Raw genomic sequence first — 18,264 nt, forward strand, 5'->3', positions numbered from 1 at the left:
TTGTAGATATAATTACTTGTTTTACTCCAGATCAGAGCAATCAGTAGTCATTTTATTTTATTTATTCAGGCTGGTGGCCAACTACGTGACCTTTGTCATTGGTGAGATTCTCCTCTTGGTCCTGACTATCTGTTCACTTGCAGCCATCTTCCCCAGGGTAAGAATACTGTTTTCATTTTATGACGGGGGATTAGTAGCGATGTCAGCTTGAAGGGATTTTCTTATGATTTCTATTTAAATAGTGCAAGAAACAGATCAAGATAAAATACAATAGAATCTATCAGTGTAAAAAACCTACATTGATTGGAATGGTCTGAGGTTGGTCTTCTCTCAATGCTCCTGCAGTGATTAGTCTGGTCTTTAATCCTCGTCATCCTGTTTAACTTTGCTGAGAATGTGTCAAAACAGTCCTGATTAGTAAGTTGTATGAAGAAACTCCATCATTTATTTTATACCCATCTACTATTTATCTAGCATTCCTGGCACCTTTACCACTAAAGTGCACTGTAGTGGTTATGGTGCTTGGTGTGTTCCTTTGAAGCTGGACTGTCACACTTTGATATTTTAACTTGTGCATATTTTTTACACGTTTGTGAAATATGTCCTTGTTTAATTTTACATGTTATGTCTTGCTGTTCTGGCACTGTCCTGGCACATAACGGGGCAATGCCTGCTTACAGGACGCGTGTGCCCGTATGGAATTTATCAGCAGATGCCTGAGACTGCCGGGGCATCATGGATTAATGATGTCACCCCTAACACAGACATGTTTTGGTGATACGTGTGGTTTTACTTATCCCCATCCACAATTCACCCCAGGCAGTGCTTTAATACCGTTAACTGGGCGAGGGATAGAAAGTTGTCACTTTTCGTAACAACGTAACATGACTTTTAAAATTGGGCAATAACACTTTATAAAAGGGAAATTAAATACAGAATTCGGATAAAGTTATGACTTAAACGTTTTTTTTGCTTGTTTTTTTTAAGTACAATATTCTGAGACCTTTTTAACATACCTATGCAATACCTTGCCAACCATCAGAATAATTTTAACTAAAATAAGGAGGTTTGTAGGAAACCTAGGTATGTCATTATTTTATGGTGTGATTTCAATATATTAGCATGGATTACAGATCGACTGACTAATTAAAAGAAAAATCTAACCTTTACAGTTTAACCTGAAAATCTGCTATAATGCAACGTTTAGTGAATAAACCTCCGTTACATATTTGGTATAATATTGTTGGTTAGAATAATTTAGTACAATGTCTGTTGCCTCACAGGTATTTCCCAAGAAGTTAGTTGCATTTTCTACGTGGATTGACCGAACAAGGTGGGCAAGAAACACGTGGGCCATGTCTGCCATCTTTATTCTCACCATGGCGGACATAGTGGATATGGTAAGTGATTTGGAAATCCGTCTGCTGCTTTGGAATGTCATAGTAACTGTTATGACATGCATTCTAACGCCCTGAATCGCGTTAAGAAAGAATTGGCTAAAATAAATTAGAAGGGACCTTTGACCTAATAATTTTATCACACTGAGATGTAGATATTCTTGGATCTGTTTGATTTCCAGAGTCTGCAATCTAAATCTACTTAATTAGCCAATAACGGTAAATATTGGCTAATTATGTCTTCAACAGAAAACTTATTCAGTGCTCGAATGGTTTAAGAATAAAACAGTAACCATTGCTCCCCTGTCTTGGTTCTTCCACAGCTCAGCTGCCTGCAGACTTACTCATCCAGTTACAACAGCTCGTCTCTGGCAGACGACTCATGGGGCTGTGTCGAGAACCCGAAGTATTACAGCTATATCGCTGTACTCGCTCTCATTGCCACCATCATGCTGGTCCAGGTCAGCCACATGGTCAAACTGACTCTCATGCTGATGATTACAGCTGCCGTCGGAGTGGTCAATATTTATGCCTGGAAGCCGATTTTCGATGAGTACGACAACAAACGTTTCAACGGCTATGTGTAAGACATTCCTCCCATTTAAACACATTTAATAGAAGCTTTATATTATCTGTCTGTAGGCCTGCATTGAAGCTGTGTAATATATACCAACATATCTCTATGGGACAGGTACTGGAGTAATATAAACACTTCCTTTCATATCAATGTATCTCTATAGGGCTGGCTCTGGTTATATGTTATATAGGAGTCTCATATCAATGTATCTCTATAGGACTGGCTCTGGCTATATGTTATGTAGGAGTCTCATATCATTGTATCTCTATAGGGCTGGCTCTGGCTATATGTTATATAGGAGTCTCATATCAATGTTTCTCTATAGGGCTGGCTCTGGTTATATGTTATATAGGAGTCTCATATCAATGTATCTCTATAGGACTGGCTCTGGTTATATGTTATATAGGAGTCTCATATCATTGTATCTCTATAGGGCTGGCTCTGGCTATATGTTATATAGGAGTCTCATATCAATGTATCTCTATAGGGCTGGCTCTGGCTATATGTTATATAGGAGTCTCATATCAATGTTTCTCTATAGGGCTGGCTCTGGTTATATGTTATACAGGAGTCTCATATCAATGTATCTCTATAGGACTGGCTCTGGTTATATGTTATATAGGAGTCTCATATCATTGTATCTCTATAGGGCTGGCTCTGGCTATATGTTATATAGGAGTCTCATATCAATGTTTCTCTATAGGGCTGGCTCTGGTTATATGTTATATAGGAGTCTCATATCAATGTATCTCTATAGGGCTGGCTCTGGTTATATGTTATATAGGAGTCTCATATCAATGTATCTCTATAGGGCTGGCTCTGGCTATATGTTATATAGGAGTCTCATATCAATGTATGTCTATAGGGCTGGCTCTGGCTATATGTTATATAGGAGTCTCATATCAATGTATGTCTATAGGACTGGCTCTGGTTATATGTTATATAGGAGTCTCATATCATTGTATCTCTATAGGGCTGGCTCTGGTTATATGTTATATAGGAGTCTCATATCATTGTATCTCTATAGGGCTGGCTCTGGCTATATGTTATATAGGAGTCTCATATCAATGTATGTCTATAGGGCTGGCTCTGGTTATATGTTATACAGGAGTCTCATATCAATGTATGTCTATAGGGCTGGCTCTGGCTATATGTTATATAGGAGTCTCATATCAATGTATGTCTATAGGGCTGGCTCTGGCTATATGTTATATAGGAGTCTCATATCAATGTATGTCTATAGGGCTGGCTCTGGTTATATGTTATACAGGAGTCTCATATCAATGTATGTCTATAGGGCTGGCTCTGGCTATATGTTATATAGGAGTCTCATATCAATGTATCTCTATAGGACTGGCTCTGGTTATATGTTATATAGGAGTCTCATATCAATGTTTCTCTATAGGGCTGGCTCTGGCTATATGTTATATAGGAGTCTCATATCAATGTATGTCTATAGGGCTGGCTCTGGTTATATGTTATATAGGAGTCTCATATCAATGTTTCTCTATAGGACTGGCTCTGGTTATATGTTATATAGGAGTCTCATATCAATGTATGTCTATAGGGCTGGCTCTGGCTATATGTTATATAGGAGTCTCATGTCAATGTATCTCTATAGGACTGGCTCTGGTTATATGTTATATAGGAAGCTCATATCAATGAATCTCTATAGGGCTGGCTCTGGTTATATGTTATATAGGAGTCTCATGTCAATGTATCTCTATAGGACTGGCTCTGGTTATATGTTATATAGGAAGCTCATATCAATGAATCTCTATAGGACTGGCTCTGGTTATATGTTATATAGGAGTCTCATATCAATGTATGTCTATAGGGCTGGCTCTGGTTATATGTTATATAGGAGTCTCATATCAATGTATCTCTATAGGACTGGCTCTGGTTATATGTTATATAGGAGTCTCATATCAATGTATGTCTATAGGGCTGGCTCTGGCTATATGTTATATAGGAGTCTCATATCAATGTATGTCTATAGGGCTGGCTCTGGCTATATGTTATATAGGAGTCTCATATCAATGTATCTCTATAGGACTGGCTCTGGTTATATGTTATATAGGAGTCTCATATCAATGTATCTCTATAGGGCTGGCTCTGGTTATATGTTATATAGGAGTCTCATATCAATGTATCTCTATAGGACTGGCTCTGGTTATATGTTATATAGGAGTCTCATATCAATGTATCTCTATAGGGCTGGCTCTGGTTATATGTTATATAGGAGTCTCATATCAATGTATGTCTATAGGGCTGGCTCTGGCTATATGTTATATAGGAGTCTCATATCAATGTATGTCTATAGGGCTGGCTCTGGCTATATGTTATATAGGAGTCTCATATCAATGTATCTCTATAGGGCTGGCTCTGGTTATATGTTATATAGGAGTCTCATGTTTCTATGTTTCTATGTTTCTATGTTTCTCATATCAATGTATGCCTATAGGAGTGGCTCTGGTTATATGTTATATAGGAGTCTCATATCAATGTATCTCTATAGGGCTGGCTCTGGTTATATGTTATATAGGAGTCTCATATCAATGTATGTCTATAGGGCTGGCTCTGGTTATATGTTATATAGGAGTCTCATATCAATGTATCTCTATAGGGCTGGCTCTGGCTATATGTTATATAGGAGTCTCATATCAATGTATGTCTATAGGGCTGGCTCTGGTTATATGTTATATAGGAGTCTCATATATAATGTGTATATTGTATATCAGTGCATGTAGTTATGAGCTAATGATTTGACCTTCACATCCTTCCACAGAACGTTCTTGGTTCCATCCAAATACTCCATGACTGTAATGATCTTTATAATGATGCTCAGCTTCTACTACTTCGCCCGACACGTAAGGTTTTTTCTTTCTGTTTCTTATTTATTCACCTGTGTGGTATGATGTCAGCATTTATGACTGTGACTCTTTAATGAATAATACGAATGCTCGACACTATGATCACCACCCTTATTTCATTTAAAATACTATCAAATATATTAGTACATAGTACTCCAGAGCCGGGCGAAGTCCTCCTCCCTTCGTTTCTATCCCCGTCAGTCATCATGCTGCGTCATCCATAGGCCAATCAAATTATTTTCATAGAGGGGAGGAAGGTTTTAATTCTTAAAAAAAAAAAAAAAAATTATATCTGTGTTAAAAATGGAGGGAGGTGGGGAGCAGGACACTGAAGCTTCCCCTTGATGGTGCTTTGCCTGCAAAGGAGAAGCACATTACATATGTTGCCAGCTGCAAGTTATGTGTCTGAGGTTCAACTAGCCCCTCCGCAGCAAAATTGCAAACATCTCTGGATGAAGTAGAAACGCTGCACATACAGACTCCTCCCACCATGACCACTTCTCAAAGCAGAAGTGACCATGGTGGTTGGAGTAACTCTTTAGCTGGAGAGTATCTGCACACCTCAAGTGAGGAGGATCGAGGTGCGTTCCAACACTAACACCTCCAAGATATGACTGGGGTCAAACAATCATATTGTTTTGCCATGCTAAGCTCTTACATTAAGCTAATATGTGTAGGAAATGGCTTAACATTGTGCTATAAGCCAGGCATAAGAGATACATAACACAGCAAACATGGAGAACCCATGCCAGAAAGTAATGTTTTCTCTACATTTTCGCTTGCCAGTGGTTAGTGGGCCAGTGGAGGTTTTAAGTCCTGTGCATAGTATCTATACTTATATAAATGTTATTAAAAGAAGTTACAATGAATATGTTGTATTTTAACTAATATAAAGTGAACTCTCGTTGAATCAATAGGTGAACTTAACAGGAACAATGTTGTGGGGGTGTAGAGGGTCGCATTTGGGAGAAGTACGGTGTGTAGCTGTGGTGAGAGTATGATGTAGGGAGACAGATTAAAAAAACAACACAGGAAGTTCCATAGACTTTTAGTCACAACAGAATTTTGGAAAATGAGCGAGAAGATATCAGTATAGAAGATCAATGACTTCAGTTTATTAGTATAGCGTAGAGAATGTATTTAGCGATACCAGTGTATCTCCTAATGAGAGGGCATTGAAAGAAGCTAATTGTATTTACATGAGTCACAATTACATCACTTGTGTAAAGAGAACATTTCTCAAAGCAACAACTAAAAGAACAGCAAGTTACCATGGCAATTTTCTTTCAACCCTCCCACCAGGGACATCCAATCCAATGACCCACCAATCCAATGCTCACACGGGACAGTAGAAAAGACTCAGGACTGGGACTGTCGTCGGAAAAAGCTTTCAATGTGCTGTTTGTTTGTGTTTTGCACTTTATGTATTTTGTTATTTCGCTGTTAGGTGGAGAAGTTGGCCAGAACCTTGTTCCTGTGGAAGATTGATGTCCATGAGCAGAAGGAGAAGGTATATGACATGAGGCGCTGGAATGAAGCTCTGGTCACAAACATGCTGCCAGAACATGTGGCCAGGCATTTCCTGGGGTCCAAGAAGCGAGATGAGGTAGGCGAACAAAAGATACAATTAAAAACTAAAACCGCAAAGGGTTCAGTGTAAACCAGGACAGCATCAGGGCCGGATTAAGGGCCCATTGTGGCTGGTTCTGACAATTATGATGGGCCTAATTATAGAATCTTATCAACAGAAAACACTAAAACAGTCTAACCTCCCAAGCGCCATGTATCTGATGGAGATGGTGCTGGAGGGAAACTCGAAGGATGCAGCTATAAGAAAACACATACTCTATGCTAATTTATGCTTTCATCTTTCAAGTAAATCCATACGCCCTAACAGCAGGGTCCGGTGAAGCAGGGTGTTGGTGGGTGCAGTAAAAGGGTGGGCCGCTGATGTAAGTCACGTAACCAGAACCGCCCAAAGGGAGAAACATGCCCAAAAAGGGGTAGTTGGTCAGTCTGGCATGAACGTATGTCAGGCTGCCTGCCAATCATGCAGGATGACCAACCAAGGGCATACTATGCAGGCAGCATTCTGAGCATGGCATAAATGCATCTAAAGCTCTACGCTTTCTAAGGACTGTCCCCTAGCACTCGCTGGTCCACTCCCCTCCTAACCTTTTTACTAGCAGACGCAGAAGCTCCTGTTATACAGTCTGGGACAGAGAAAAAGTGGACGTAGTGAATGTAGAAGAAAGGGAACACCCACAGTGTTAGAGAGATTGAAGCAGCAAGAGCATTTGCATAGTGCGCAAAGTCAGCTTTACCTTAACTGATTTCTTCATCGGCCAGTGCACACTAGCTTTGTTTCCCTACATCCCTCTTAAGTTTCCATACTTAAGCAACAGCATGTGAAGAGTAGTAAAAAAAATAAAAAAAATCAATGGGCCTATTCCATAGGCATTGGCCTGGAGCTGCAGCTCCATAGCTCCATCAGCCCCTATGTTAGTCTGGCCCTGGGCACCATAGTTACATCAAAGCTGTCATATTGCAGTATGCATTACAGATGGGAGCAAGCGGCTATCTGGCAAGAGCTTGCTGTGCGTGCTGGTGTCAGGTGCCAATTTTTGTACAGAATTGACAGTAGCCAGCTCGGTTATTCATGCAGCCGGTGGAATGGTGGAATTACACCTGTGTCAGCTAAAAAGGTTAATGTCTGTATATGTGCCTGTGCAGATACAGACTCCAGATACTATAACCACTTCAAATCACTGACGCGGTCATGGTGCTTTAAGTAACCCTTTGATGGAATCCATATATTGCACCTGATTACTAAACAAAGTCTACTTTAGACTAACTAACAAGCTTGTAGTGTGAAATTTCTTATAGAGTTAGAGACAATGTAACTTGGTTAAAGCCATTAGAGTTGTGTGCAGTTGGATCCATCTTTTTTATAATGTTCTCTTTGTCTGTGTTTGGTTGCAGGAGCTGTACAGCCAGTCGTATGATGAAATTGGCGTGATGTTTGCATCCATTCCAAACTTCTCTGATTTTTATACAGAAGAGAGCATCAACAATGGGGGCATTGAGTGTTTGAGGTTTCTTAATGAGATCATATCAGATTTTGACGCAGTACGTCTTAACCCAATTTTAGAATGTAATCAATGCATGTGGGAACATGGTGGGTGAGAAGTCAATTCTCTTCAATTTTATTTTCTCAACGATTGTGTTGTGTGGGAAAATGGATCGTAGAAAATACATATTACATTGTTATCCTCACCCGTGCAAGAAGTGTAAAAAGCTGTTGTTGCTCCAATCCTACACATTATTATCATGGCTGTTTTTAGAATTTATAAATCACCTACATTTTTGGCAATACCATACAGCAAGCAATTTAAGCGCAAACGGGCCAAATAAGGTTTAAGTCATGTGGGCTGCAAAAAACAAAAACTTCAGTTTTCAAAGAAACATGGGTTTATTTATAAAAGTACAGTACAGTATAAAAAAGTACAGTATAAAAATGTTGCCTAACTGACGTCCTCACGCTCGTAGAGCTTCACAGTAAGCAAGAGCAAATTTATTTTAAGAAGACGTGCATTTGCAAATAACCAATGTTTCAGTCCAACTTCCTTGACATATTAAGACAAGTTTGGTAATGGGACTGAAATGGTGAATGTATGCTGTTCATTTCCCATAGGAAAGCATTGGGAGGCTATTGTACATATGTAGCAAAAAGCTGCGCGGCCAATCAGCATCTCCATGGGGAGCGTTCAGCGCCTCCATGCAGACCCAATCTAATCCACTGCCCCTTCCCCCTATTCTAATACACTGCCCCCTCTTCCCATTCTAATACACTGCCCACAAATCCAATACACTGCCCCCTCCCTCCACTCTAATACACGGCCCTTCCCTCCACTCTAATACACGGCCCCCTCCCTTCACTCTAATACACGGCCCCTCCCTCCACTCTAATTCACGGCCCCCTCCCTTCACTCTAATACACGGCCTCTCCCTCCACTCTAATACACGGCCCCCTCCCTCCACTCTAATTCACTGCCCCTCCCTCCACTCTAATACACTGCCACCTCCCTCCACTCTAATACACAGCCCCCTCCCTCCACTCTAATTCACGGCCCCTCCCTCCACTCTAATACACGGCCCCCTTCCCCCTATTCTAATGCACTGCCCACAAATCCGATACACTGCCCCCTCCCTCCACTCTAATATACGGCCCCCTCCCTCCACTCTAATACACGGCCCCCTCCCTCCACTCTAATACACGGCCCCCTCCCTCCACTCTAATACACTGCCCCCTCCCTCCCACTCTAATACACGGCCCCCTCCCTCCACTCTAATACACTGCCCCCTCCCTCCACTCTAATACACGGCCCCCTCCCTCCACTCTAATACACGGCCCCTCCCTCCACTCTAATACACGGCCCCCTCCCTCCACTCTAATACACGGCCCCTCCCTCCACTCTAATACACTGCCCCCTCCCTCCACTCTAATACACGGCCCCCTCCCTCCACTCTAATACACTGCCCCCTCCCTCCACTCTAATACACTGCCCTTCCCTCCACTCTAATACACGGCCCCCTCCCTTCACTCTAATACACGGCCCCTCCCTCCACTCTAATACACGCCCCCCCTCCCTTCACTCTAATACACGGCCCCTCCCTCCACTCTAATTCATGCCCCCCTCCCTTCACTCTAATACACGGCCTCTACCTCTACTCTAATACACGGCCCCCTCTCTCCACTCTAATTCACGGCCCCTCCCTCCACTCTAATACACTGCCCCTCCCTCCACTCTAATACACTGCCCCCTCCCTCCACTCTAATACACGGCCCCTCCCTCCACTCTAATACACGGCCCCCTCCCTCCACTCTAATACACGGCCCCCTCCCTCCACTCTAATACACGGCCCCTCCCTCCACTCTAATACACTGCCCCCTCCCTCCACTCTAATACACGGCCCCCTCCCTCCACTCTAATGCACGGCCCCTCCCTCCACTCTAATACACGGCCCCCTCCCTCCACTCTAATACACGGCCCCTCCCTCCACTCTAATACACTGCCCCCTCCCTCCACTCTAATACACGGCCCCCTCCCTTCACTCTAATACACGGCCCCTCCCTCCACTCTAATACACGGCCCCCTCCCTCCACTCTAATACACTGCCCCCTCCCTCCACTCTAATACACTGCCCCCTCCCTCCACTCTAATACACTGCCCCCTCCCTCCACTCTAATACACTGCCCCCTCCTTCCAATCTAATACACGGCCCCCTCCCTCCACTCTAATACACTGCCCCCTCCCTCCACTCTAATACACGGCCCCTCCCTCCATTCTAACACTGCCCACAAATCCAGTACATTGCCCTTCCTATTCTAATACACTGCCCCCTCCTCCCATTCTAATACACAGCCCACAAATCCAATACACTGCCCCCTCCTCCCATTCTAATACACAGCCCACAAATCCAATACACTGCCCCCTCCCACTATTCTAATTCACTGCCCACAAAACCAGTACATTGCCCTCCTCACTCTAATACAGTACCCCCTATACCCAATCTAATACACTGTCCCTTAATCTAATACAGTGCCCCTCTTTCCACTCTAACTGAACACACTGCCCCTCCTCCCAGCACTCTAATTGAATACACTGCGCTCCCACAATTTAATAGACTGCCCTCCCCCCAATTTAACACACTGCCTCCCCCTCCTACCACTCTAATACACTTCCCCACTTCCTCCCCCAATTTAATAAACTGCCCACTCCCTCTCCCACCACAGCTACACACCATACAGTTGCAACCCTCTACACCCCCACAACATTGTTCCTGTTAAGTTCACCTATTGATTCAACAAGAGTTCACTTCTCCTACCTTAAGATGAGCCGCCCATCCCCCAGTTCTAGTCCTGCTCTTCTCAAGCAGACCAGACGCTCCTCTGGCACTGCAATCAGGAGGGAGGGGGGAGTAGCTGGAATGCGGGAGCACGCGATCAGGCATGGGAGGGAAGACAATAATCAGACAAGAAATATCTTTCCTGTCTTGCACACAAAGTGGCCCCAAGGCAGGTTGGCCGCAAATATATCCATTGTGGGCCGCAAGTTTGACATGCTAGCCGTACAGGAACCACCAGTACATAGCACACATTTTTGTCTACCACATAGTACCAAAAACCAAGTAAGAGCCAGAAAACAAAAATAAAAAACTTTAAAGACTGGTTTGCAAATATATATAGAATATATAGAATATTACTATGTTCCTATTTATATTTATAGTAGGCATGGATGTCTAATGGGTTAAAAGAACAGATGGTGCTTTGCTATGCTGTACCATGCGAATTCTGGAATGTGGTATTTGGGGGTCTTGTCCTTATATGGCTGGGGTTATAGTTAAAAGATCTGACGTCATAATGGTCATAGCTATATAGAATAGGGGACAAAGGACCACGAGGTCTTGCTGCTGCTTGCTGCACGAGGTTGTTCTTCTCGTCCGGTTGTCTAACTATGTAGAGACTAACTCTCCCTTCAGGAGTCCAGCAATTAACATCTGCTGTTGAACATCCATTATCCTGTAACATCCTTTGTAGTTTTATTATGTATCCGTAACTGTAAGATTAAACCTGAAGAAACCGTAAGTCAGATTATTAGTATTATTGGTTAATATAGACGTATACTAACATGGCGAGCCTTTTACCCAGGAAGAAATATGTATATAAAATAATTATTTCAATCAGCCGGAAAACAGAAAGCGCTTGCAACGTTTTTCTGCTAATTGCTTGTTAGTTAAAATGTTAAACAACTCTGCGTAAACCTGGGTTTTACAGATAAAGCTTGACAAATTTGCAATTTGAAAACTTCAATAAACCTACTGTCCGTGTGCCATTTGTTTTGTTAGTATTAAATATTTGTCTTGATCTTGATTAATATTGTACTGCACTGTAGATAATGTTGGCGCTACATATATTCCGAGTTCTATTAATGATTTGACCACCATTGTTATGCTGACTTTGTCAAACTGTTCTCTTGTCTCTCCCCTTGGCTGAAGTTACTGGATGAGTCTCAATTCCGGTGCATTACCAAGATAAAGACCATCGGCAGCACATATATGGCGGCGTCTGGCGTCACTCCAGATTCTAATACCAATGGCTACAACAATACCATAAAGGTGTGTGAAATATATTGGTGATGTCAAATAGATACTTAAATGGACACAATAGTCACCGCAACAACTTTAGCTTAGTGAAGCAGTGTTGGTGTATAGATCATGCCCCTGCAGTCTCACTGCTCAATTCTCTGCCATTTAGGAGTTAAATCCCTTTGTTTATGCAGCCCTAGTCACACCTCCCTGCATGTGACTTACACAGCCTTCCTAAACACTTCATTTATTACACATTCTGTTTAATTTCGAATTTCTCATTGCCTGCTCTGTTAATAGCTTGCTAGACCCTCCACGAGCCTCCTGTATGTAATTAAACTTCAAATTCACAGCCAGGGGAGGTGTGGCTAGGGTTGCATAAACACAAGCATGTCAAACTCGAAGTTTAACATGGGCTAAATAAACAAGGTTTAAGTTTATGTGGGCCACAAACTGATTCCAACTCAGAAGTGACTGGAAGCCGCAAGTGTTGTTATGATGTAATGACGCTCGCAGAGATATCGTGGTTACTAGGAAACCAGCTGAATCGTGAGACCAAGCCGACGTGATAACTAGGTAATAAATCAACAGAAATGACAAAGTGAAAATGTAATCACGATAAAAACACCAAGCAGGAATGAGCTATATATATATATATATATATATATATATATTATATCTTATTTAATAATTAAAGCATATTTATTCATTAGGCCCTTTAAATCTTCATTAAAGACTCTAATGGAGCTGGATGGGGTCTTATTGGGCTGTTGGTTGTGAAAGTGATGGTGGTGACTGATAACCCGCCTCCCCCCGCCACATTCACAATCTGCTGCCTTCCCCCCCCCCATCCAATTTCTACAAAACTCCAGCACCACCCTATACTAAATCCTGGCACCCCCTTCTATTAAACCCCAGCACCCCGTCTTTAAAACCCCAAACCCTGTACAATACCCCAACCACCTGTACAAAACCCCAACCCCCATGTAAAAAACCACAACCCCACTGTACAAACCTCCAACCCCCCTGTACAAAACCCCAACCCCGATGTAAAAAAAACACAACCCCCCTAAACAAAACCACAACCCCCTGTACAAAACCGCAACCCCAGGTAAAAAAAAACAACCCCCTGTACAAAACCCCAGCCCCCCTGTACAAATCCCCAACCCTCCTGTACAAAACCCAAACCCCCCTGTACAAAACCCAAACCCCCCTGTACAAAACCCAAACCCCCCTGTACAAAACCCCAACCCTCCTGTACAAAACCCCAACCCTCCTGTACAAAACCCCAGCCCCCTGTACAAAACCCAACCCCCCCCCCTGTACAAAACCCCGAACCCCCTTGTACAAAACCCCAACCCACCTGTACAAATCCCAACCCTCCTGTACAAAACCCCAACCCCCATGTAAAAAAACAACCCCCCTGTACAAAACCCCAACCCCCCTGTACAAAACCCCAGCCCCCCTGTACAAATCCCCAAACCCTCCTGTACAAAACCCAAACCCCCCTGTACAAAACCCTATCCCCCCTGTACAAATCCCAACCCTCCTGTACAAAACCCCAACCCCCCTGTACAAAACCCCAACCCCCCTGTACAAAACCCCAACCCCCCTGTACAAAACCCCAACCCCCCTGTACAAAACCCCAGCCCCCCTGGACAAAACCCCAACTCCCCTGTACAAAACCCCAAGCCCCCTGTACAAAACTCCAGCTCCCCTGTACACAATCCCACCCCCCTGTACAAACCCCAACCACCCCTGTACAAATCCCCAGCCCTCCTGTGCAAAAACCCAGCCCCCCTGTAGAAAACCCCAGCCCCCCTGTACAAAACCCCAGCCCCCCTGCTCAAACCCCATCCCACCTGTACAAAACCCCAACCCCCCTGTACAAAAACCCAGCCCCCTGTACACAATCCCACCCCCCTGTACAAAACCCCACCCCCCTGTACAAAACCGCACCCCCCTGTACAAAACCCCAGTCCCCCTGTACAAAATCCCATCCCCCCTGTACAAAACCCCAACCCCCCTGTACAAAACCCCAACCCCCCTGTACAAATCCCCAACCCCCCTGCACAAACCCCAACCCCCCTGTACAAATCCCCAGCCCCCTGTGCAAAAACCCAACCCCCCCGTACAAATCCCCAACCCCCCTGCACAAACCCCAACCCCCTGTACAAAACCCCAACCCCCCTGTACAAATCCCCATCCCCCTGTGCAAATCCCCACCCCCCCTGTGCAAAACCCCAGCCCCCCTGTGCAAAACCCCAGCCCCCCTGTGCAAAACCCCAGCCCCCCTGTGCAAAACCCCAGCCCCCCTGTACAAAACCCCAGCCCCCCTGCTCAAACCCCAGCCCCCCTGTGCAAAACCCCAGCCCCCCTGTGCAAAACCCCAGCCCCCCCTGTACAAAACCTCAAGCCCCCTGTACAAAACCTCAAGCCCCCTGTACAAAACTCCAGCTCCCCTGTACACAATCCCACCCCCCTGTACAAACCCCAACCCCCTGTACAAATCCCCAGCCCCCCTGCTCAAATCCCATCCCCCCTGTACAAAACCCCAAGCCCCCTGTACAAACTCCCACCCCCCTGTACACATTCCCACCCCCCTGTACAAAACCCCAGCCCCCTGTACAAAATCCCACCCCCTGTACAATAACCCAGCCCCCCCTGTACAAAATCCCACCCCCCCGTACAAAACCCCACCCCCCCTGTACATAACCCCAGCTCCCCTGTACAAAATCCCACCCCCTGTACAATAACCCAGCCCCCCTGTACAAAATCCCACCCCCCCGTACAAAATACCACCCCCCCTGTACAAAACCCCAGCCCCCCTGTACAAAACTCAATTCCCTGTTTTAAAAAACATATATATTAGCATTCAGACTCATACTTTACTCACCTTGTGTATCTGGTGTCCTGCGTCTATACCCCCACTGACGCCGTCCGCAGCCTGTGACACAGCCAAAACTCTTTGAAGGCGGAGCCTGTAGACGTCACATCAGGACGTGACACCCGCCTCCATTTGCTCCTGGACTGCCTCCGCCTGCTTCAATTCATCTCCGCCCGCCTCCGTCTGCTTCATTTCATCTCCACCTGCCTCCAGGTGACCGGAGCAATGAATATCTTTGCTGGGCCGCAAAGATATTTATTGTGGGCCGCGACTTTGACTTCCATGCATAAACAGAAACAAAAGTGATTTAACTCCTAAATGGTAGTGATTTGAGCAGTGAAATTCACAGGCTTGATCTATACACTAAAACTGCTTCATTAAGCTAAAGTTGTTTTGGTGCCTAGAGTGTCCATTGAAAGAGAACATTCTGACAAATATTGTGAATTTATAAACATTTAATCAACTTGACACATGTATAGGTTGGTACAAATAATAATGATATGCGTCAGTTAGTAGGGCAGAATCTGACTCAGACTGATAACTCGCCTAACAAACAGTCTCAGTAGCACGAAGGAAATACAGTCAGATAGATACGAGCATACTAAGAAACAGATAGACATATTGTCACATCGAGAACATTTTAATAAAGCTCATTTAATTAACGCTTTTTAATCGAATTAACATTGATATTCTCTTAAATTATCTGTTTTCTCATATATCTTATACGACTCATAATGCACAGATTAAGAATTACCCGAACGAAGGAACCCGTTAGGAAGTGCTGAGAATGAACACGATAAGGTCTTCTAAGATCCAGAGACTGAGTAGGAAAGTCTTAATTTGATTTTTTTGGATCATTGCAGAAAGAAGAAATCTCCGACAAAGATCGCTGGCAACATTTAGCTGACCTGGCGGACTTTGCTCTCGCCATGAAAGTGACCCTAATGAACATTAATTACCAGTCATTCAATAACTTCATGTTGCGAATAGGTAGGTACTTACCCCCATTCGCAGGGAACTTTCAAAACGGAGGCGAGTAATATCAATTATAATTATTTTAAAAACGCTAATACATGAATAGGATTATTTGTTAAAGTGTGAATGGTTGTGTGACGGAGCTCCTGTAGTCTGACTGAGTACCTCCACTCAGTCTGCTTCCTAGCAGCTTTCATGGACCCTGGACCTCTACAGAACCAGTTGCCAAAGCTTGACTGGAGTCTCTCAGGAGATCTTCCACCCGACCAGGCTGCGGTTCTCTCCTTCCAGGTAGGTATAATCCCCTCTGGATTTTTCTTCAGCTCTGTTTAAACCTCTCTCTGTAATGTGACTAGCTACTGCCTTTGTAAAGGCTCTTGGGGCACTCGGCCTAGCTATTAACTTGTCCTGGGTTCCAGGCACCAAGCAGCCAGCCAACAGGTCCAAACTGGGATCGTAACCTAACCAGGACACACAGCTCCAAAAGGAATTAACACAATTCTTTATTTTAGCCTTTGGGGACTGGTCTTTAAACATGTAGTGACAAACATTCAAAATACAAATATGCAGAACATTGCAGAACGATCAATTGTAAGTAATACATAAACTATATTACAAGTAGCATTCCCAAACACAATAAAAAGCAACAATATATGCGTTTTACTACTTATTTGATTGTCAACATTTGCATACCAGCATTATGTAAATATACACACTTCCATTCAGTCAGTAGAGGGCGCTGCAGAGTGATTACATAACAATGAATAGTTTGTATTTCAATTTCTACCATCGCAAGTCCTTTCAAGGCTCTTGAGACCTGGTCCATAGTCTGTGAGCAATAGGCTGGACTTCAAGCCTCTCCAAAAGGCCATGGCATTGAAGAGTCTGTCACAAGTAGTGATTTCAAATTGTAATCCAAAAGAAGCTTGTAGCGGAATGGACCCTCACAAAACTACTTGTATTCCCTTTATTGGCTGTCCGTACACCCCTTATTACTGTACTATGATTTTATTCTTGTTATTTTGTGTGGTTCCGCTTTGTCCGTTCGGGAGACTTCATATCAACTGAACCCGTTTGTCTCTCGAATGAGGACCACCCCTGTGCCCCATTAGAACGTTCACACCAACCACTTAAGTGCAAAACCACAAGGGAAACAATTAATGAGTGCTTCTCCTGGTTGGCCGTCATTTCGTATAACCGAACACGTGGCTGAGAGAATGGCGACCATCTTGTCTCCCGAATGAGGGAAGCGATACTTAGTCGTCGAGTGCCTAGAACTCTTTTTGGCTAGGCGAACACCTGTTCCCGACTACCTACACGAAAGCAGAGATTCCCTTGTATGGTTTTCGAACGGTAACCCCACAAACAGAGACCGGCCAGGACACCTAATCCTCTGGAACTATTTTGGGCTAGTGCCTCGTGTCTGCCCGGTCAAAACTTCACCACAATGCCAATCCTGTTCTAAGAAACCGATCTAAGTGAGTCTTGGATATGTTGGTCACTCAGATCAGGGCTATCGGGGAATGTGCTTTGTCTTCGGTATGGTTGAGGAACTTTTGGGGTACAGGATATTTTGTGGATTTTTTGTGCCTGAGAGATAATTAAGTTAGAGGAATTTACTTAGGCAATTATTACTCAGGCACAAAGGACCTTGGGATTGAAGCTCCTGTATTTTCTGCCTGTGAAATCCCGTGCATGAGATTTGGCATAAAAGCCGTGTATGTGTCAATTAAATTCAGTTATACCACGGAGCTAAGGGTCGTCCAGTTGCTGGGGAGGAGATGGGAGATTCTGGTATTATTTTGCTGTGCCTGACTGTTCCATTGGATTGTTTTACTTGTTCCTGATTGTACTTTGGTGTAACCAGCGGAGGAGAGTCCCTGCTAGGACTATGGCTCCACTACATAGCCAAACTGGATACTATTCTGACTTTTAAATTCATGTTGAATTCCTGACGGTTCACACTTTAGAGAATAAGCTTGTCTATGTTTGTTCTATAGTGAGTAATTTCATAGTGAGGTAAGCAAGATTATTAACAAAACGCAATGGCTTCATAAACTAAATTAAAAAAAGAAATTAAGGGAACCACAGATTATTCTTGTGAAAAACAAAAAGGGAATTTCAAAATGTTCCTTTTTCTCTGCCTTACGTCGCAGATAGATTATCCAATCTCAGCCAATCTCTACCCACACACACTTGGTTCCCTGTTGACTGATTAAGAGTGTCAGCATCTAACGGACTCACTCCTCCAAGCATTTGCCACCAGCCATCCTGAATGTAGAGAGACACACTTCATGGGATCTCGTATGAGGACAGTGGAGCCAAACTAGAGCATAGAAAGTATCACTTTCAATGGAGACTCTGGGTTTAGGGCCAAAACCAAATTGGATTTCTGAATTTTCATTT

At 43.7% G+C, this 18,264-nt stretch overlaps 1 protein-coding gene across 2 annotated transcripts in view; it reads left to right on the forward strand.

The window, feature by feature from the left end:
- The window catches only part of ADCY3 (adenylate cyclase 3), a 175,582-nt gene that overhangs the window by 149,618 nt on the left and 7,700 nt on the right, over positions 1 to 18,264 (forward strand). For both annotated transcript variants that reach the window (XM_063441990.1, XM_063441991.1), the window contains exons 11-18: positions 70 to 157; positions 1,284 to 1,400; positions 1,721 to 1,980; positions 4,763 to 4,844; positions 6,295 to 6,453; positions 7,830 to 7,976; positions 11,907 to 12,026; positions 15,747 to 15,873. In XM_063441990.1, coding sequence (XP_063298060.1) covers positions 70 to 157; positions 1,284 to 1,400; positions 1,721 to 1,980; positions 4,763 to 4,844; positions 6,295 to 6,453; positions 7,830 to 7,976; positions 11,907 to 12,026; positions 15,747 to 15,873 — 1,100 coding nt within the window. The remainder of the gene's footprint in view (positions 1 to 69; positions 158 to 1,283; positions 1,401 to 1,720; positions 1,981 to 4,762; positions 4,845 to 6,294; positions 6,454 to 7,829; positions 7,977 to 11,906; positions 12,027 to 15,746; positions 15,874 to 18,264) is intronic.

This window comes from Pelobates fuscus, chromosome 2 (genome assembly GCF_036172605.1).
Source record: "Pelobates fuscus isolate aPelFus1 chromosome 2, aPelFus1.pri, whole genome shotgun sequence".
NCBI lineage: Eukaryota > Metazoa > Chordata > Amphibia > Anura > Pelobatidae > Pelobates > Pelobates fuscus.